We start from the raw sequence: 23,366 nt of genomic DNA, 5'->3' as shown, positions 1-23,366 counted from the left end.
GGTCCGCACGTTCAGTTAATTGACATTAATAACCTGGATTGAGACAGACAAGGTGATCTTTAATCAGATTACAGCTGTGTACGTGCCTGTGTAAGAGAGGGGGCTGCTGGTGGGGGGGTTTAGCAGGCAAACCACGGGGGTAGGTGGCGTTGGTGTTGCCCACGCTCTTTCTCTCTAACACACACACACACACACACACACATTCTCTCACTAACACATTTACATACACGTAGAGACTCATAAACGGTGCCGACTTGGCAGACACGCGAGCAGACCGCAGATAAGTTTTGTTTAAAAACTTTTCTCTGCAAAGTGCTACTCCCCAGTGAAGTTTTTCACCTTCACCTGGCTGAAAGTCACTAACCGAACAACAGGAACATCGCTCACGGCGTCCTCCTGACTTTTATTTGGTGTTTTTTTTTTGCTGTAGGTGGTGACGCGACGTGGACCTGTTGGATCAATTTCGGTGGCAACTTTTGGATTCCACTCCCGCAGATTTGGGCAAATCGTCGTGGAAGGGAGGCGTTAACGCATGGGGAGAGAGGGTGAAAACGGCCTGACCAGCTGTGAGAGGATGATGTGACCCCGTGTAAAACCCCAGTGACCACCTCTCCCTCCCTCATACACACGTGAAACAGCAGGCCTGAGTGCAAGAGGCTCCAGTCAACATGACCCTGTCCGGCGGTTTGTCGGATACTTGTCAGCTCATTTTACGCGACCGCATGGAGCCGGAGCTGTGGAAATAGGACTCGCCATCCATGCTTTCTGGGGAATTGTTGCAAACACGAAAGGGTGAAGCAAACACAGGCAGTGGTGTAGAGTTTGGAATTTGGAGAGACCTACGATGCGGGGCACTTTGAGCGCATTCATGCAGTCCTGTCTCATACTGCTGGTCCGGGCAGACCAGTGGAGGCTGAAGGACTCTGCCAACTGCGAGTTAAACAGGAAAGTAAGTCATTTAAAAGCAACAGTCAGCGAGTGATTGTTTTGCATTTTATGCATTTCTATATAGACACCTACATCATCTCGGATTCTGAAGTACTTAATGAAATTTTGTGTCAGCGAGTGAGCCTCAAAGTGCAATTTCCTCCCTTTTTGCAATGACATTCTGTCCACAATCTCTCCAGCAGGAACACTTACGGAAATATATATGTTCTTAAGATACAATTAGCTTGAGGACATTTGTCTTCGTTCTTTGTTCTGTTTCGTGCATCACACTTTTATTCTATCTGATTTCTTCAGTTTTGGTCCATTAAATATGATGGGAGAATGCAGTTCAAATACTAAAGAAACTAATTGGAATTATGATTAATCCTCTGATTAACTAACTTATTTCAATAGCGCCTCATTTTCATATTGTATTGGCATTGTGTAACATGCTGTACAGATTCAAGAAAAAAACCTTCAACTCGAGGCTTATTATTTATACCATATTTTGCAATGGTATTTCTTACATTCCCCTATATTGATTATCCATCAGTCCCTTCTTTGATTAATTTTATTTAAACATGTCACAAAGACTATTTAAGGTCAGGTCCAGCAACAACTGGAGAGCAAAACATTCTAGGCAATAGCCCATAACCTGACAATTACTGACATGTGTATTGTTTGTTTGACACTTGGGTTCTAAGTGGCCAGTTAATAAGTCATTATCTGTCTGTTAGCAGTCTAACAAATACTGTTGTACAGACAAAGAGGTGGTTGGTGTCAGACAGGCCCAGTGTTGGTTGTAAAGTAACTGTAAATCCAGCCTCTACCTCTCTCTTACATGTCTTTCATGTGTTTTTAACTTGTGGTTATTTGGTGCTGAAGTGCCTAAAGAATAAATTCACTGGCAGGAAATAAAATGTAATTATCAGGATTTGCTGGCAGATTCCACCTGTTAAAATGTTAGGATTTTAAGTTTTTCTCACTTTTATAAAAAGTGATGCCACTTTTATAAAAAGTGAGAAATCTCACTTTAAAGTGATTAAAGTGAGAAATCTCAGTATGTTTGGGTTTAGGGCTGTGGAAAGCAGAAAACAAATCGTTTGAAGGTCTCATCTTGTGCCCATAAGTTACTGATTAGCTGATTTGTCAAGACAAATAAGTGACATGACATTATTGCGTGTTCTATCACAACTAATATTGTTGTTCTTCTCCCCAGCAAACTGACCTAAACTCCTTCCTGTGGACAATCAAACGTGACCCCCCGTCATATTTTTATGGTACAATCCATGTTCCCTACACACGTGTTTGGGACTTCATCCCTGAAAATTCCAAGCAGGCCTTCCAGGAGAGCAACATTGTGTACTTTGAGCTGGACTTGACAGACCCTTACACCATCTCAGCCCTGACCAGCTGCCAGCTGCTTCCACAAGGTGAGAACCTACAGGATGTCCTACCCAGAGACATCTACAGGAGACTTAAAAGACACCTTGAGTATGTAAAACTCATGATGCCATCATGGATGACTCCGGATCAGAGGGGGAAGGGGCTCTACGCAGACTACCTCTTCAATGCCATCGCTGGGAACTGGGAGAGGAAGCGACCTGTTTGGGTGATGCTGATGGTCAACTCGTTAACTGAGGCGGACATTAAGACGCGAGGGGTGCCAGTGCTGGATCTGTACCTGGCCCAGGAGGCAGAGAGGATGAGGAAGAGAACAGGGGCAGTCGAGAAGGTGGAAGAACAATGCCACCCACTAAATGGGCTCAACTTCTCCCAGGTGAGTTTGAAACATTTGGAGGTCAAGCTTGAGGAGGACATGTTTTTCCATTTAATTGTCCGAGCAGCGTTTGCTGACCCAGACATGATTGTTGTCATATTTTCAAAAACAGAGAGCAAGTGCAAGTGCAATTGCACTAACCCTAACCCAAAAGGTTTAAAACTCAGGTCCCTGTGACTGCTGACAATGTATTGCCTTTCCCTCATTCAATGGTTGAATGTCATACATAGACTACACCCCTCTTCTGTGTTATGTCCACTTACGCAGGTGTAGACTGTGTGTTCTAGCCAGCTGTCAGATGTGTTTTTTGTGATGTCTTCAAGTCCAATTTTTTTGTCCAGGCATGGTTGATGTGAGGAGACACAGCATGCGGCTTTCTGTGGCTGCTGACTCTTGATGTTGGTTTGATGTATAATATAAGGGCCATCGAGGGTTACCTGTTCATTCTGACTTAAGTGGTGTGTCCAAACATTGGACTGGTACAGATTAATGTCAAGCGTTGCTTTATGACACTCCCCTGTTCCATTCCAAGTTCGATATTTGGCAAGTATTGCACGCCAAAGGTTGTAGTCAGCTGCTGATCACTGGAAACCGATAAGAGAAAAGGCTCTGCACGCATTTCGCTTTAACTCAGTTAGACTAAAATTTCAGTCCTCAGGCCTTCCTCTAGATCATTAATCATAATAAAATTAAAAATATTAAGTAATTATTAATAACACAGACCAGCAACATGTACTCTTTATATCTCATTTCAAATTATTAACATGTGTTAGTTCTCCAGAATTCAACAGTTTGATTCAATTGCTTCTCAATATGATTGATTAAGGAGGCTGAGTATCAGCCAGATGTGATGTGATCAATCTACATTATAACAGTTTATTCACTTTTTCTTTTGGTGCTCTTTTCTTTGTTGAACAAAAATGCGTTCAGCTACTGCTGCTACTGTGGCCACCTTTTGGATGAGCATCAGAATTAAGCGTTTGAATGTCAAGGCTGTGGGAGGCCTTTTATTATGAATCCAGATGTTTGAAACACTGACGTTTGTGGTTAGCTAACCTTAGTCACAATCATTTAAATGCAAAGTGAAAAAAAATTGCAGCAACAGAGTGTGATATCTATGTGTATGAGATTGATGTGTGTGACAGTGTTCATGTTCAGTGTGCGGCTTGCAGTAAACTTCTGTAGGATTTCAAATTTTTCAAGCGAAACATGACTGATTGAGTGTGGACATGTGTTGTCCTATGACGAATCGTTGCAATGCGATTTCCAGAACATTATGCCTCAATTAGACTGAAAAAAAGCGCTGAAACGTTCTTTCTGCAACAAATTGAAATCGAATAGAAAATAGAAATAGAATCAGCTTCGCACATATCCAGACCTACGTGGACGCTCAACCTGCAAGTCTGCAACTGGGAGCAAAATTGATTGTGTTTGTAATCACTATGGATTGTCTCATCCTGGCCATGTACCCTGATTACTGGTCTGAATGTGGATGCCAGATGGTGTGCTAACAAAGTTTAACGTGTCCAAATTCTCCAAAAGATATGGCTGTACTTTTCAAATGACAAAGACCAAGTATATTAATTCAGGTTCTTTATTTATTTCAAAACACTTTTTTTGCAACACAGGATTCTATGCCTCTTTTTTCTGACAACTTAGTCAAATGGGGAGCTGTATGGTGTTGATAATCAGCTGTTCAAACATGTGGATTATTGCTTCCACACGTTCTTAACAAAAACATGAAATCTAATGACTCGTCTGAAATCACATAAAAAGGAGCACACTTAAGTGTCCTTGTCTACCTGTCTGTCTGTTTCTCCATGTCGCTTTTCGGCATTATAAACACGTCTCAGTATAGCAGTCGCTATGAAATTATGTTACATGTTATTGAGGAATTTCTGCTCATGTTGTTCAGGAGTTAAAGGGGTTACCCATGATCATTTAGCCTAATGCCCAGAAGCTTTAGATGGCCTTGTTTTAAAGCAAGCTGGACAAACCAGCGTTTTTATGTCAAAATTGTTGAGGATATCAACAATTAAATAGTCCTATAACATAATCACTTTCAGGTAAAATTAGCAATTAGTTTTTTTCTCAAGATGTTTGCAAAGCCATTTGAATAGAAATCATGTTTTCAGAGACAGTTTTTAAGTTGTAGCAAACACTGTTGGACGACAACGACTATGGGCTGTTTTCTCTGATTTATAGGAGGTTGTTAGGTTGACCTGGTTTATTTCCATCTTCCCTTTTCCTCTGGTGGAAGAATTTTTTGTGTTTTTTTTTGTTTTATAATTTGACAGAGTAAGATGCTGCATTGTTGCCATTCTAGCAAATGCAGACAAACAGAATCCCAACAAACGTGCCAGCAATGCGCACATGTTTGTGCTCCATTAACCAGCAAACATGTTAAGGTTGATTTGAGGGGTTGCAATGGACCTAAGCTGTGCTGCTGTGAGACCATTGGTATTTTTCACACCATTCAGCCTGTGACTATCATTTGAGACCCTCGGCTGTTTCTAGGTTTCTTTATTAGTTTTATTTTTTTTTTTTTCACTATTGAAGCAAATCTGAAAAGGCCTTTTAAGAGGCCGCACTAAAGAAAAACTATTCAGACACATTTTAATTGACTGGTTTAAACTGAATGAACTAGGTAACATAAAATATCCCCATAGAGGCTGTATGGGCTACGTCGCCAGTGCTGTCAGTAGAAGAAGTAGTTGTTATTTTCAGAAAACAGATTATAACAAAACAACAACAACAATGGTGGACATCCATGAGAGGAAAATGGCGAAAGTGCCTCTTCAGGATTTATTTCGATCTCTGGGAATATATGAGATATTATGTTCTGTCTGGGAAGATGGTGGTCAGGCATGTGTTTATTTTATTTTTTGCCAGCTCAGGCCAGAAACAGCTGGAGAGTCATGTTGTTTCAATGTTTGCCAGGTCAGATATAATTTGCATAATTGTTTCCGTTCCCGGTAATGGGCTTTAGTTATTCTTTAAAACAGAGGAAACCATCTTAAGTGGACTTTAGTGGATTAAAAACATTTCAAACATTTTCATCTACCTTTTCTTCTTTATATCTTCTAAATACAAATCAGAAACATTATGGAAACCTGGCCAGTCACTGTTTGGTCAGTTTTAGACACCAAGACGTCTTGGTTTCAATTAATGAAAAAAGATATCGCTATGGCATTAGAATGCAGCCTACCAAAATAGGCTCTGGTAATGAAGATGTTGGATGACAGTCTCTTCATCACAAGAATGCCCACTTCAGCCTTTATCTAACAAGCATTTTCTTGTAATTGTGCAAATAATATCTGTGCAGATGCAACAGCAGAAGTGCTGTAATCATTCCTGTTGTCTTCAACTGGGTGCTGCAGTTTCAGTGATGATGTTCCTTTTTTTCTTCTTTCAGTTTTAAGTACCTTTTTTTTTTTTATAAATGTCTTGGTGCCTATTATTTATCATCTAAAGAAGATGTTGTAATCCCACAATTATTTATCAATGATCGTGTCAGTCTTTTTTCAAGATTTGCTGACTTGTTGTTTTGGCACAGGTATTATCATGGCTGAATGCTGGAGACGAGTTGGGTTTGCCAACAGATTTGTAAAGATAGCAAACCTTCCATAATCACTGAATTAAGTCTGCAAAGCCCTCACAAAGCTCAACAATGAACTCTACTGTCCCATAAACAACCCCTATCCCGACATTTCACCAAAACAGCACGCTGCCTGGCACTCCAAAACTTTCACACTCAATTTCAATCTTATCTCCAGCAGCTCGACAGACGCCTTCACCCTGCTGTCCTAATATTGCAGCAGACCTTTTTCTCACAGTTTTGTCTTGCAGTTGAAAAGGCCAGTTCCATTTAAAGCCTTTTAGCTCAACTCAACTGTAAGATGTCCAGACAGTGTGTGATGAGTGAGAGACACGCTTGATGAAACAATGCTGCCGCCTCAGTCGCCATTCTTGACTGAAAAAGATGTTTAATCATGCTCCACATAGTGAGGCGCATTTATGCTTTGTAATAGTCTCTGTAATGTTTTCACTGGCCATTTCTATCTGGCATGAAACAGATCTTAGAAGAAAATGAAAATATTTGATGTACTGCAGCAGTGAAAAGTTCTCTCCTCGTGCTCGTTAAGGGCAAACCCAGAATGGCACCCTGCCTGCTTGCTTACCTCCAACAGCCCAGACATTCAGTGAAATATCAAAACAAAGCCTTTGTACAGATTGCACCATTAGCCAAGCTGGGTCTTTATTTCTGATTTCCATCAGTGGCTCCTCTGGAATTGTACTAAATTCAGTCCTGAGATAGTTATAGAGGAGTTGGATAAGCTTTTATGTTTCATTTGAGTGTTTCACCTCAGGAAAGCATTTGAGTTTATTTTTTTTTTAGATCATATGCTGCATTTTACTCTATATGTAGCAGGCTTATCGCAAATCGTCTAATTTGGAAAGTTTCAATAATTGCTAGACAGCCCTTACTGACCACCACTTCAGTGAATTCTTCGTTGCCATAACCTGGATATCTTTTTGTCATGGTTTTGACTGTAATCACTCTCAGACTAGTGTCTAATGAGGGAAAAATTATCTGGAATATTGCTACTTGGCTTAGTGTGTCTGTTATAAACTGGTAAACATTTGCATAACTTAATAGGTTTAAAAAAACAGTCCAATTTCTTTTTAATACAAGCGATGTGTTCATTTTCGAGGCTGCTTGTCAATACAAATTAAGCCCTTTTAGCTCATTATTATCAAACCACATAGAATTATACTTTCTTTTGTCCGATCTCTAATCTGGCTAAGCATGACTGCTCTTATTCTTGCACAGTGCCCCTAGTCTTTTGAAGAGCAGGCTCAGCCTTGCCCATTACACTAAGTGAGCTTTTCGAAGACAACAATAGCTGCATGAAGGCCGGCTTTCTGTGTTGCTGTTGTTGGAAACCCACGGGACATTCCACACCTCAGCGGCGCAGACCTGCTAATGAAAGTGTTGTTTCTTTCCTCCCATCACTGGGAGTAATGGTGCATGGCGATGTGATGAATGCAGGTCTCAGTATACGTCTATGAGAGCAGGAATGTTTGAAGCCCATTTAGTTCATTCATGACCAGAAGAACAAGGAGAGTTGAGATGCAGACTGAGATCTGTAGAAGAGTCATTACGGATGGAAAGGGGTGACTCCATCTCCATTAAAGGTATCATGACGTTACCTCTGTTTGACAACCTTGAAACCCCGGTTGCAGTATTTTCTTTTGACTTGAACTGACAAGCTACAGAGCTCTGGATCTGCAAGCTTACACAATGCAAGGTCTGATGAAATCCAAACAAAACCCACATTTATGACGTTAGAGAAATGCAAAGTTGTCAGACTCTGAATAATGTTGTTTTCTCTTTTGATGGAGCAGTTCAGTTCATGTTACACTTTTGATTCTCTTTTCTCTCTGGCCTCTTTGGTGTACCTCTTTCTTAGCCTAAAATATCAAGGAGCTATTTCACCAACCAAAAACAAATATAACTTTTGCCTTATGTGATAGAGAACAATAACCGGGCTCTAAAGCACTGATGATTTTGATCAAATTATGATATTTTTTTTCCTGCTCCAGTGTCTATAAGCTTAACTTAACACCTTCCTATATTTTGAATTAAAAGCTTCTAATAGAGTTTTTTTTTTTTTTCTGAACAAGTCATCTTAATCTCTGGGTCCAGAAATATTTTCGGCCTTCAGATAATGAGGGCAGAAAATAAAGCATAAAAGGCAAATCTCTCCTGGCTTGAGCATGTCAATGTTAAGATTGGATAAATCACAACAACGTTGGCTCTTGAGTCATCAGATTTGTGGAAGAAATGTCTGTTATCATCGGTCACCATCAGAGAGGTCACATATTAACAGGCGGCTCATCCCGTATCGCTTGGCAGCGCTTGTTACCTGTCGCTCAGTTAAAAGGAATGCATGAAGCACAAGAAATAAAATCAGGAAAAATGATAAGCTCATTAGCTTAGCACAAGGAATGAAAAGGTTTGGAAACAGCTGAATTTGGCTTTGTTCACAATTAGCATTAACACTATTGTAGTGTGTCGTAACAAAAACGTTCCATGATATTTGTTTAAAAAGGACTTAGGGGTTGGCTGAGTCTGGCTCATCAAATGCAGACTGCTGCTCCAACAGGCCTTTTATTTTGTGCTGCATTCTCCTTTGGTCTTCATGATTTCTTTTAACTGAATTACTACAGGTGAAAAAAGCATCCTGTGAGGCAGCATCTGACATGCTAAAAATGGTAGGTTTTGATTTGGACCATGCAATGATGCAGGTCTGCTTGGCTATTTCAGTGAATGGTCAATGGAACAAAGCCTCTGCTTGCGAATGGGTGGAATGCAATGGCTACCGTTGCAAGTAGGGCTTTTTGAAATCAGACCACCCTTCAGTCTGATATGATATTTTGATTAGTTAGATTCTGTTGCCTGTCCCTTTAACATGATACCGTGGTTTACCATGTTTCATATTCAGTAAAAGATGCGAGAATGGTGTTAATTATCTAATTTTCTAAAAGAGACAAATTATTTAACAACGTCTCGATCTGTTCCTTTAAAAAGAAAAATTATCCTTTCTGACAGTTTAAATAGTATTAGTCTTTCTTATGTTTGGATCTTGGTATCTGTGTTTCTGTGTGTTAATGATGGAGAGACCATATGCTGGCATTAAGAGAGTGTTACACAGTAATAAACATGCAGCAAACCTGATTAGATCTTATTTGCCTCACTGTGAACATGTGGTCGTATGAGTGAGCATCAGAGCGGAATGGCCTGCAGTGATGACATTATACTTGCACAGCCACGAAGCCAAAGAAATGACACGATCAGCTATAAATCTTAACCTGCTCTTGAATTTATTAGGCTCATTAAAATATTCTTCAAGTAGAAGTTTGATGCCCAGCCAAAGAATCATCATTGCTTTAAAGGATATTGTTTTGGTGTTTTTGGACATATTATGAATCATGTGGACATTTTTTGTAACTAATGAAACAGTAATGCCACAGAAATGTCATTATATGAGATTGATAGGAAACGTTTCTTTTTTTTTTTAAACCAGGAAAATTAGACGTGTAGTAGATTAGTAGTGTAGTGATTTATTCTGAAATACAATGTTTTACCATAAGCACACAGATGTCTAGCTCACGCCTTATTTTGTAGGAAGTTATTTGTAATCTTATGATTGTGATTTCGTCCCAAGATTGTTTATGAAATAATTTTCTCTCTGCTTTGATCAGAGGGAGTAAATGTTCTATGTGTAATTACAGCACAGAGTGTGTGTATCTGTTCATGCAATTGATGTTTATTATTGTTTGTGTGAGTGTGTGTGTAACGTTTCCATGCACATGTACACTTCTCTGCTTGTTTGCAAGAGTTCATGTCAGGGTATGATTGAGGGTTTATATGTGTATGAGTATGTATACGTTGATGTGCATGTACAGTTCTATGATTGAATTTCCATCATGTCCTCATAACTTCCTTTGAGTTCCTGCTCTCGTGTCACAGTGAGGTGCTTGATTTCCTCCTTGCTGTTGACCAAACAGACCCATATTAAATGTCTGGCATTTCCTCAGACATTATCTGTCCATCTGTCTGGATACATGACACCGGAGACAAAGATGTGGAGTTCCTCTCACTTTCAATCCCCCCCCCGAAACCTTTATAAACGGAAATTGAAGTCCGTCTTCAAGAAGATGCACTTTTTAACAGAAAGAATGCGAAGCATCAGTCTGATTTGTTTTCTGTTTTTAACTTTTGATGTGTACAAATTAATTGAATTTAATCTTTTAGTGGGATAAGAAGGTGATGTGTGCCATCTGTTGCTGAAAAATATACCAAGATTATATCTTATGAACTTCATGGCTGAGATGACAGTTTATCAATATGTTGACTGAAAATTTAACATCAGCTAATTTAAGTTGTGAATGACAAACTCAGTCATCTGTATATCGGTATCAACTTTTATTGGCTGTAATTACAGCTTTCTTATATTTATAAAAATATTTTTTTTATTTCATTTTACAATTAAGCACTTTTCTTTGCTGCTTTCCATTCTATTGAGGTAGAATAATTTCACAAATTAGATTTAGCATTCCTATCTAAGTCCAACATTTTGCATTGTTTTGTTTTTCAAGTATATTTGATTGAAAAAGGAATCGGATACCACTGGATGGTGCCAACTGTGTGCCAAGAAAAAGAGCTTAGATCCTTAAAAGTACACAGTAATACTCTCCCTCTGAGTAGGGTTTGACTTGTAGAGACTGCCGCAGGGTTTTCCTGGTTGTGTAACACAAGCTTCTGCAGCTCAAAAAGGGATTTAATAGCTTGTCTCTTTGACTTAACACCAGGTCATGAAAATGTGTGCTAGGCCTATAGTACTAACTTTGTGCTGTGCTCACACAAATGATAGATACTTCAAAGTACACACTGTACTTAGTCTGAAAGCTTTAAAAAGCACAAAGGTGCAAAAGAAAACATTCCAAAACATAAAGGATATTGTCAACTATAATAAACAGTCTTTAGTACATTTCTATAAAACTGCAGAAATGTGTGAAGAATCTAAAAAGTTGGGTTACTGTGGGGAATGTACATTTATAACAGCAATGCTTTCTAAATAATAGTTGAAAAACAAGTCTACCCTATCGCTGAATTGAAAAAATGATGGGGAAAAGTAATTTTGGAATAGGCAAAGGCGAACACACAGAGGTTGTTTGTTTTCTCCTCAACAGGTGATGTAGCCTACCAATACAGATGCAATATGTTGCTCGTGGCCATCTCAAATGGTGTTGCCACCTCCAGTTTGACCAATAGATGTCAGTAATTGTCACAGACAATTATTTTATTCAGTTATTTTATTGATACTTTGTAAATTTTTGGGAAGTCAGGAGATGATCTGATGTCAGAGAAATGATCTATAATGTTCATGATTGATGATGTCTACACAAATATGCAAATTCCCACCATTTGACATTTAATGATGTTGGGGTCCAAGGTATTGTTGATGGTACCTTTATTATAACATTTCTCTGAATTTCTTATATGATTGTGTACTATAGATCATGAAATCCCAATATTCCTTGCAATTTAGATTTTTCAACATTATGTCTGACTCTGTAGGAATTATTTTTGTATGCAGTCATGTCACTTATAGTTTCCCTGTTATGTAGTTAGTTGTTCGACCAAGTGTTGAGCAAACACCATACACAACCTCTTCAGTTCTTCGTTTCCTCTGGCTTGACTCCTCCAAAGTGTGTCGCTGGGATCATAATTAAAATGAGCAATTATCTACATTCAGTTTTATTTTAATTGCACTCATCATACAGTTGTAGAAATCTAATAAACTATGTCATCTTTACTTTAAAAAAAGAAACAAAAACTTGCTTTTATTATGGCCTTAACTAGCCATTAAATAAAAGTTCATCTTCACAGCTAAGTAAAAACACCCTCAGGGGAGTTCGTCAATCTATACATAAATTGTTATGAGACACACAATCTCATATTTAAAATCACAACATATTTTCTTCAAATGTCCCTCTGTTTTAACATACCCTCTCTGTATTTTGTACTGTTACACGTGTATTGTTTTATTCATAGATGTACAGAGTATAGAAAATAGAATCCTTCTGATTACAAGAAATCCAACTCACTTGATTATTTTAGTTGGCCAGTATTTACATGCTAACACTTGGAAGTTAAGTAGGGTTCATTATAATTCATTTATGGTTTACCTGGTATTCTCCAGGGATTATTGTATAGTAACTAAATGGGGGCCAATGAAAAATCCCTGAATGTAGTTAGAGATGAAATAGCAGATAACTTTGCCACTGCTTATTTTAGCTGACAGTTTCCATGCACTGGTCCAGTATCTGATTATGAAACCTTGCTGAGTATACACAGCTCAGGAGGAAACACTGAAAACGTCTTTTGCTGTCCCACATTACCACCACCCTGATTTAAATAAGAGAAGCTCAGCAGCAACTGCTAATGTACTTAACGCTTGTTTACAGCCTTCTTTCCTATAGTTAAAGCTAATGTAATGTAGCTGTATGTCTACGTAAGACCTCTATGACTCACCACAGGGCTAATTTTAATTTGTTAGGGGCCAATCATACCCCTGTATTGTTGTGTAAGTTAATTGCAGGCAGTTGAATGTGATCGCGGTAGGGTCGTTGTTTTTACTAAGCTACTAGCAATCGGTACTGAATTAGCATGGGGTGAATACAAATGAAGAAATACGTGCTCATTTTAGAGTAATTGTACTTTCGTATTGAAAGAATACAACCTCAGTTGTAGATCGTAGTAATAGAATTTTGTGGGCCAGTGATGGGAAAAGAGCAGTTCTGTTTTAATCCACCATTTGTGTCCTATGTTGCATACAGACACTGCAGATTTCATTTAAAACTTCATTCAGACAAAACACAATGCACGTGGGATAAATTGTATCCTATTAAAACAATATTTTCCCCCATTAATTCATTCAGAATTATTTCATTTTCACACAGGCTTCAACATCACTACAATAATTTCCGCAGCATCCAAATTGAACTTGTTTTGAAGCATTTACTTCAAACTAACTCTTTTAGCAACAGCATGAAAACAACTTTTTTTACATTTATTCCCTTTCTCCCCTGTTGAAATTTGAACTGATATTGCATGATGCATTGTAGGGACATTGTATCAGCTGTAGTTTCACTGTCGTAGCTCAACCACAGAGTTTTCAGAATGTCCTATTAAGTGAATTCGAGGGCACCCACACTTAACTTTTCCTCTACGAGTAAACTGGGCTTGCACAGTCGCGCTTTGAGGTGAAAGAATTGTCTGCTATTAATATCTCATAAGGAACCCACTGGCCACATGCTGTCATAGACATGATAGCTGTATGGTCATGAAAACTGATATTCTAATTCATGATCTTCTTCTTATGCAGCAACGTATCAGCAGTCGGCTGCTTTATGCTTCTTTTTAGAAGGTGAAAACTACAAAGATAGTACATTTTTAATATCTAAAATTATTAAAATCATTCAATTATTATGAAGCCAGTATCCAATTATGAATTAGGAATTTTATTCAAATGGGAAATTCTCATTTATTACTTTGCATGTGATTGCTGAAAATGTATTGAAATTCCAATTAATAAGAGATAAAGATGCAAGGTGCAAGCTTTGTTTTCAAATTAAACATTACCCTTTCGTTGTCTGACACGACTTCTCATAAACTGTGCCTGGTTTTGCTAATGCTGTCTGTACGCTGGTGAGATTTGTGGCTGGTCTGGATTTAATCCAGCTACTCCACCGCTTGTAGAAGTGAGCCAAACCCTGCTGGACTTCAGCCGAGCAATACAAGGCCAAACCTGTCCACAAGCTCCAACACAGAGGATTAATAGTTTCTGCTTCCCAGCAGCGTTGACAGGTTTTGCGCAGAAGCCACTTTTTTAATTTGGAATAAAATTAATTTGATATTTGCATTCAAAAAGAGATTCCAGGTTATTCGTGTATTTCACCTTGTCTCGCATGAACTTGCTTTTCAAGTTTTCTCTTTGGCCTTTTATCAGTTGAAAATACATATTAGGCTTTTTTCCATGTTGTTGATAAAACTGTCCAGGCAAATAAAAGAGCAGCTAAAAAAACATTTCATCCTATGTCCAGTAGATGCTATTGAAATTGAACTTGTACTTTAAACCTACATAGAGGTGAGTTGTGGTCAGGACCGCATCGTTTTTGAGCCAACATGACCATAAATCCACTTGTGTCTGTCTAGCTCCAGTCCACATTTTTGTGGCTTTATTGGAATTTCGCAGGTGAGCACCACACAGGAGGGTTTTGTGAACTTCGCTCGTCTCCACAGATGTTTTGACTTGATCCAGAATCAGACAGGCATGTGTCTTGAAGCTTTTGCATATCTTCACACATAAGAGCTGTGTGATGAATAGTCACTTTGTACATCAACAAGAATTTCGACCTATACTGCGAAATGGCCTGCTGACATTCAAGTCATTGCTCACCTGTGAGGCAGGATTCATACATCTGTGTTGGAGGCTTCAACGGTCTTGCCTGCCATTCACATTTACTGGGTCGATGTTTTGCATTTCCAGAATGATTTGTCGATCCGTTGCTTTACTTAACATCTCAGATCAGGTGTCACCCAGTAAAATATTGTTCTAATCAGTTTTGCTAAATATAAGGCACGTCGGCACCAAGGGAATCTGCAGCTTGAGAAGACTTATCAAGCTGTCTAAATAACAATAGACTGAGTCTTCAGTAGAGGCTTGTAAGATATTTTACTGGCTTCAACAAAATAGCAAATGGAAACTAAAATGCAAATGTAGTACCACATAATCCTTCAGCCACCCCTGAATTCTTTACATTTGCTTCCAAGAAGCCAGAATTTATTATATTCCTTTGAACAGTTCTTGAGACGTAGTTCCAGGCTTTATGAATATCTTTCAAAGTTTTACTTTGTATATTTGCTGCTTTTCCACTCATTTCAGTCCAGTCCTTGTACCTGACATTTTCATAGACGTGTTTTAAAAAAAATTTATTAGGACTCTTAACGGTGATCTACAAATAATCCAAGCATAAAAAGGCGCCTAACTCAAGGGATGTTACATTACAGGTAACATAGCAAAGAGCCAGTTCTAAAGTGTATCTTTAGCCACTTTGTTACTAGCTGCCTGATACAAAAACACGTAATTGGTTTCCATTTCATTATTTACATCTACAAAAAAATGCTAAAGATAACCCAGTTTTATTGACTTAAAATTGCATTTTTGCATCAACAAGGTTTTTCATAAAGAGCTATTATTATTGTTATTATTATTAGCCAGTAAGTTTCAGCATATCTCCACAGCCAGGCAAGTGGAGGACAAAAGATGAAGTGACAGGCCAATGGGAAAAAAAAAAAATCCAGCAAACAGCCATCACAGGACCTGAGAAATACATGTGGCCCTTCAGCTGATCCATCAGCTGTTCACTGAACAACATCTCCTCAGAAATGGTCTCCATGGAAAGGTGGATGCCTATGAAAGCCAGTCTTAAGTAAAGGAAATAGGGAGAAAAGACTGAGGTATGTAAAATGACACAAGAAGTGGAGTGAAAATCAGTGGCAACAGGTCTGATAGAGTGATGAATCCTCCCCTGAGCCTGGACCTCAACAGACAGTGTTGAAGTCAAAAAGTGCACAATAAAGCTGAATAAACTATTGTAGCTTGTTAGTTGTGTTCTGTCCACATGCTGTCTCCTCTGTTGGACTAAACACATTTAAGTAAAAGCTGACAACCTACATTGTCCCCTTGTTCCTCTAAATTGCAAAGTTTTCATGGAATACAACCTCAACAAGCTTCTGGCAAGCACCTACTTACTCCACACTGACTCGTCAAAGCCACGTTGACCAGCGCTTCATGTTTTCATCTTTGGTTTGCTTTCTGAGATGGAAAATCTTGTGAAATTTGATCGTTTCTGAATTCTGTTTTGGGAGAGAAACATTTCAGACTACACCCTGAATCACAAACAATCACAGATTTCTCAAGCTGAATGTTGCGCAAAGTTAATAAGACTGACTAAAACAAAGGCAGATATCCAGCATGCCTGGAGTTCTTGCCTTGGAGCTCCGGTTCCGTGTCCTGGATGCACTCTTGTTCTTCTCTTACAAAGATGCAGTCCACCTTATACAGTGGAAGGCTTTGATCTTCATCAGTGTTCCTGATACTCTACAGCTGTCTTAACAGGCCACAGTTGAGCTGCCTTTCAGCCATTGTTTCTTGAAGTGCTGAAGCTGCTCACATGAAAGAAGACAAAAGATAGTTCTACATCCTCTTGTTTTTTATTTCATTTTTTTTACAAGCTGTTGCTTTATTTTGATCTCAAATGGAAGGGAAAAATACTTGATCTTTCCGTGCACTTGATTAAGAGAAGAGCTGTTTCTCATTGAATTGATGCCTTTTACAGCTTTTGAGTTAATTGGGGAGTTAAACTATCGCATGGTTGTGACAGTTTCTCTCCATGTGTCTAAAAAAAACTCAGCAGTCTGTAGTTGTAGGTTCCAGATAAGATCTTTTCAGAGGAAGATTCCTTTTGATTAACAGTTGTTGCTTCCTGGATGACTGACAGATATTGGCCCTAACACAACTGGAAATGTGATGGTCTGCTGCTCTGAATCCATGAAAGAAAGGAAGAAAAGGATGTTGTATAAACCTGTGGTGTGTGGTCATGTTTTTGTGTCCGGTGTATTTCTGTCTGCATATCTGACCATCTGTGATTTTTATCTGGGAAGTTCTACAGGCAGTGTGTTTAACATTTATAAGTACCAATAGAGACACCACCATGTCTTTTTAGGGAAATAATGATGACTTTATTTCTTTATTTTCAGATAAATACATTTTTTGATTTGCATAGCAGGCTTTAATGAAGATTAGGCAGATGACAATATAAAGTCAAGAGGCCTGAGCACCTAATATGAATCTAGAAAAAATAATATGTGGAAAATGATGGAGCCAGAATCAGTATTAGGAGAGATAGAGGTGATAATGATGGCACAATGTCATTACATGTTCTCTTTATATTTGTGTCAGGTATACACATACATACATACATATACTCACTTACATAGGGAAAACCATATAGAATTGTAATTCAACTTCTAAGCGTTCATGTAAGCATTTCCACATGCCACAACAAATACAATGAACACATACGTACTTCCTCTCACCACCCAGAGTCACTTCCACTTGGTGGATGAAAGTTTTCAGGGTTGTTTCAACCCACAGACTGTTTGTGTTTTGGGGGTTTGACTACTTGTGGCTGCTGAGATCATAAAACATGCGAGAGCTTAACACTAACACTACTGTTAAGCCTCCCAGCTCCTTTGACCACCGTCTTTCTTTCTTTATTTGTCTGTCCTCTCAACATTGAGGTTTCTTTACTAGAGTTTTTCTAGTCTTGCTGCTACTTTTCTAGTTTTTGACATCATTTGAGAAATTTAACCTTTTCATTCAAGCAAGCAGCATGTCACCAGTGTTTGCCATGTTTACTTTTGCTTATTTATACGGACCAAACAGTGGTGTCTTAACATTTTATCCACCAAAAAGCATGCGGCATCAGCTGAGAGATGACGATCAGCATGTTTCGCTGTGCTGGCTGTCGCTCACTCACTCACCCATTCACTCACCCAGGTTTGACTCTCCCCCCTGCCCCCCCTCGCCCATTCTGCTTTTGTTTCTCACAAATAGGACAGCAATATGCGACAAAGCTGCATCAGTCCCGCCTTGAACAGGCAGGGAAAAAAGGGCTATAGACAGATGCCTGAACCATGTTGACTGGCTTATTTTGGTTATAGTTATTGTTATATATTTTGGTTTAGAGTTATAGCGACTACTCTGAGCTGATCCTGACTGAATGAGCTCCCGCAGGGCTGGAATGTATATCGACCAGTAAATATTCAGTTTTGCCTTTTGGCTCAGGTCCCTCTTCTCATTAACAGACCAATGCACCATTTACAGTGATGCAAACTGCATGTTAGTCTCCTGCTCCATGATTTTCTTACTTCTGAACAACACCTCAAAATACTTAAACTCCTCCACTTGAGGCAGCATCTCATTGCTAACCAACAGTGGTTTGGTGTTATCTTCTGCTGAAACAATTACTTGACTGATCTGATTGATAGCAAATCAATTTACAAAAATGATGGCTCACACTCACAACTTTCGTCATGGTGAAATATTTCACTGTTGCTGGTAAAGCAACATAAAAGGGACAATACTGATATGAAACCTTTATAGTTTCCTTTATTTTTCCATGATTGTCTTTTTCTGGCTGTTTCTCAGCTCACTGTCATTCCGAGTCCAGCGCTGCCATATACTTCACATGTAACCACTAATAAATACTTTGTTTAACTTAAGATTGCTCCAGCTTGTTCTTGGGCTTCCAATGAAAGAATCGGGCTAACACTCACAACAGTTTTTTCTCTAAACTAAAAGTCTTGTTTTCCCAGTTTTCTCACATTTTGTTTGAGTAACATTAAGTTGCTATTTTGGTCATAACCTCACATGACAGGATAGTGCTTATGCACATGCATTGTGAATGAAACTGACACATCTCAGAGAGTAGAACTCATAACACATTTTCAGTTTTTGGATGCTTTTTATTTCTTTTCTGACTGTTTTTATATCTGTGGTGAGGCTGTGGGTCTTTGCAGACATCTGCCACCATCGATCTCACTTTGATTTTCCATCTTTCCACTTTAGCTTATTATCACCAACTCTTTTTTTCCTTTTCTTACAAGCATAATCCCCCTTTCCCTCCCACTTTTTGTCTCTCAAAACTATGTTTATATCTGCCAGTCTCTTTGTCTCCTTTGCACATCAGCTCAATAAACAGATGTATTTCTCAGATGGTTTGGATACGAGCTCCTATTTTCCATTACATAGACTCCATCTCAATGTGTGTATGTGATGTTTAGAATTTATACGGTACTGGCAGTAAAGGATAAGCATATTATAATTTGAGTGTATTTTTGTGTAGAACATGGGAATTCTTGCTGACCGTGGGAAAATGCATTTATGTACATTAACATGAATGAGCGTGGCTGTGTGCTGGGGTGTGTGTGGCCTTCAGTTTGCTTTGCCAGCAGTGCTTTAGTTCTGAGTCTGGGTCAGTGGTTTCAGGGAATTGCAGATACATAGAAACGGTTCTGAGGGTTTTCATTCCTGCTGCGTCTTTCTAAAAGTTTTTTTTTTTTTTAAAAGTAGTTTTGTGCCTGTTTTTGTTTTCCAATGCTGAGAACAAGTTTCTGAACAAAAGTGTTATTATCATCCTGTACAGAGGGGAATTTGATTTCTCTAAATCCAACGGCTCTGTTTATCAAAATAATAGAAACAAGCCAGTTAGCCAAAAGCATACCTTTCAATCTTCCAATCATCAATGGAAAATACACACAATAGCAAAAATGCAATTCCATAACATGTGTCTTGTTGCCAAACCAATCTTTGTCCAAGTTTAAGAACAGTTAATCCAGTGGGTTTTACATGACTTGTACATCATTTTCTCAGCCCAGAATAAGGAATGTATCCCCCTTCAGATCATCTGGAAAAATCGGAACCTCCAGTATTCAAGATACTTGGCCCTTTAGCGGTGGACAGCCACACCATTTGCTTTTTATGGTTCTTTTCCTTTCAAAATGCATGTGCCTTTGCAATTTAGGTGCACCAAAGCACCTAAATTGTAAACAGAGCCCGTTCTGGGACAGTGTAATCTGGTTTATTTTATTGACGTAGAAACTCAAATTTTCTCTTAAGGCCTCGTAAGCAGGCTCTAGGTAGACGTCACAATTAAAAAATGTTAAAATCCATACGTTCCTCACACACAGAGACTTGGTTGAGAAAACATAAACGGTGTGCATAATTTTCCAGGTTTTAAAGAGGACACCTATAAGGATTCATGTGTCTTATCTAAGACATTGCCTTAGACTGTAACTTATATAAATTGTGTACTCGCAATTTCTAATTGACATTTTCAAGCTTTGATTATGGTATTTTGACATTACCATCTTGGTTTACTTGGAGTCAGAAATGACCATATTTGGATGAGAAAGCAGAGCTGGAGTTTAATATTTGAATAGTGACTTGACAAACATGTTCCTTTGAGGATTTATATTTATGAAACTATGAAGTTATTTTTATAAGAAAGGCTCTCACACGGATCAAAAAGGGTGAATCTAGCTATACACAAGAGTCACCCAGTTTTTTTCCTCAGATGTCTCTACTACTGTATGTAATATCCCACTTAGGTTTTACTTATTGCCCATTGAGCATGTCAGCTGTAATGTCAACACTGTGGAATTACCCTCTGAAACCGCATTCGAGATGTGCGAGTCTAACTGCAGTCTGCTCCAAAATGATGCAGATAAAATGTATACCCCTTGAGTGGGAGAGAGTGCACCAACCCCCCAAAAAACAAAACACAATAGTGTTTTAATTTGTTTTAAAACATTTGCTGCTGTACTGATGGATCATAGAGATGGCTGCAAAGATGTGCCTGCTTTCTGACTCTCACTTCCAGTTGATCTGTTTTGCTTTCATGCCAACCATGCCAAGTGCATCAGGTTGCAGAAATTTGTAGGTACATAGTCAACCAAAATAACACCAAAGGACATTGCGTGTCAGTGGCAATTGTTTACTTTGGATACTGCACAGCTTTTTAAAAAGATAATTGTGTTTGCTTAAGAGGCCAATTCGTTAGCTTTCTGTTTGTGTCGGTCTGTAACACCTGTCCAATATACGGACAAAGCTGTTAGTCTTCAACACATGGAAATGCAGTTCTTCTTGGATGGATGAACTTGTCTGCACCGGTGAAAAGCCCAGATAACAGCTGCACTATACTTAGTTTTACTTCATCACAAGGTAGTTCTTTGTCCACTTTAACTTTCCAGTGAGAGTAAAGCTAAAGAAACAACAACAACAACAGCGCTGTTACAACCAAGAGCAGACCACAGCTTGAATTGTTCCAAATATTTATGTGACTGCCCCCAACTAGCAGCATAGCATCTAAGTGCACATTTATGAGACATCAATGACGACAGTATAGAGATCTATATTCAGCCCCTAAGTTGCTGTTGTTATGCCCCCCACCCCCACCACCACTCCTTCTTCCTTTAAACGGATAGGTAGATTATTATGTCAGAAAAATGTCACCTATTATTATTTTTTATTTTATTTCATGATTTATCAGGGTTGTTGCCATCCAGTCAAGTAGCTAATATCCAGTTGTGATTGACCCTTTGTCACCCAGCATTTATTCTTCATAGATATATCCAATGTTGGAACTTTTGGCTAGAGCCTGTTGGTCGGGACTTGTACACAGCTTGTTCAGGTTGTAGTGAAGCAGGATAGAGTGGGGGGTTCAGAAGTTGACATTTCAATCACCACAATCCCCAATACCCACACACATACACACACTCACAACCATGAGCCATTTGGTTTGAGGCTGATTCCCTGTGACAGCCTAAATATTTGACTGCGTCCGGGCACCAAGGTAAGTGCACCCCACAAGAATGTTTTTACAGGGTGGGAGAGAGAGATGTGGAAGGGAGGGAGAGAGGTAAGTTTTGGACATAGATAAAATGAGAGAAACAGAACACACAGTAAGACAGAAAAACTCTACTCATATCATATACTTGTGAGGAGTAGAAGAGAATTTTCCCAATTAGATTTTAGATCAACAAATCCTATGTATAAGTATTCTGGAGTGATTGTGATGATTTTTGTTGACGTACACCTGAGGATGAGGACAAACCTAGCACCAAAAATAGATTTACTTAGTATTTTGAAATGATGATATATTTACACTTATCACAAGGACATGTTTATTACACAGACTGAGAGGACAAAATATGTTTCCTAAAGTTAATAAGAAAACTGTTTTAGGAAATGTCCTTCTGTGATGACTATTTTTTCCAGGTCTTGTCATTTATTAGCCAAATAGTTAAGATACAATCTGGAAGTTAAGAGATTTCTGTAAAACTGCTCATGATCTACATGTATCCAGCTGTGTGAGACCAACAAATCCTGTTTGTGACTGTTGGAGTGGTAGTTGAGGATCAAGTCAGAAAACTTACAGTCCCATACACTGAGGTAGATATGTTTCTTGTGTTGTAATTGTTGTTATCATTTGTTGTTTGGTTAGTTTCAGGCATTAAAATGACTTGTTTAGGTGGGGTAATATTTGCAACGCTTTATGTTGACACATTTTTATGATTTTAAATTGTAAACGGCAAGCATATTAGATTAGATTTATTATACGCTTTTGAAATCTTTTTGACCACTCAAAGTGCTTTATGCTACAGGCCACATTCACACACACGTTCATGCCACACTTCTGTGTCTGCAAATTTTTTTTAGCCTACATCATACATACTTGCACACCGGTGAATGCATCTGCAGCAATCTGGGGTTCAGTGTCTTGCCCAAGATCACTTCAACATGTGGACTGGGGAAGTCAGATCGAGCCACAAACCTTCTGGTTGGCAAACAACTGCTCTCCTTCCTCAGCCACAGGACACCTGTACCACAAGCTTCTTCTCCATTTTTTTTGTTATTACCGTGGCATGAAGTCCCACATTTGACTGTTTCTCATTTCTTCGATGAAATCTATTTGACTACACAGCACATTGTGAAGTAATAACTAACAACACAGAGTATAAAACTATGCAACAATTTTGCTGCGTCTTGAAATTCTCTGAGCGGCTTTGTCAGCCCTAACAGGAAAAGTTCCAGAACCTAATTGTCTCTTTATTTAGATATTTATTTGACCCTCTTTTTAACTGGGATTCTCACAATTGAACTAACAGCAGTTGAATGATATAAACACCATCGGCTGACACTTTTGCTTAAGCAATTGCTTTGGACAGTTTCCTGCTCAGACAGATGTTCAGTCACACAGTACAATGATAACATATGTACAGTGAGCATGTGGCGTGAAACCAGTAAAGTGTCTGGAATGTCTTATTCGGCCATTTGCTTTTTCTCATGCAGCTCCTCTTGGGAGTGGTTTAAAAATCAGGGCTACTAATGTATTTGTAAAAATCACGACACTGTTTCAACTTTCTGACCTGGCAATATAGATAAAGATTGTTTTCCTC

General features: G+C 38.7%; 1 protein-coding gene across 1 annotated transcript in view; it reads left to right on the top strand.

Annotated features, from left to right (window-relative positions):
- Positions 1-233: 233 nt before the first annotated feature.
- trabd2a (TraB domain containing 2A) overlaps positions 234-23,366 on the top strand; it is a 58,996-nt gene continuing 35,863 nt past the window's right edge. Inside the window, exons 1-2 of the mRNA XM_072372080.1 lie at positions 234-949; positions 2,147-2,707. Coding sequence (XP_072228181.1) covers positions 845-949; positions 2,147-2,707 — 666 coding nt within the window. The 5' untranslated portion in view covers positions 234-844. The remainder of the gene's footprint in view (positions 950-2,146; positions 2,708-23,366) is intronic.

This window comes from Leuresthes tenuis, unplaced genomic scaffold, assembly GCF_036924035.1.
Source record: "Leuresthes tenuis unplaced genomic scaffold, fLeuTen1.0.hap1 SCAF_19, whole genome shotgun sequence".
In the NCBI taxonomy this organism is placed as follows: domain Eukaryota; kingdom Metazoa; phylum Chordata; class Actinopteri; order Atheriniformes; family Atherinopsidae; genus Leuresthes; species Leuresthes tenuis.
The sequence above is the reverse complement of the archived record's forward strand: the minus strand, read 5'-3'. Positions and strand labels throughout refer to the sequence as shown.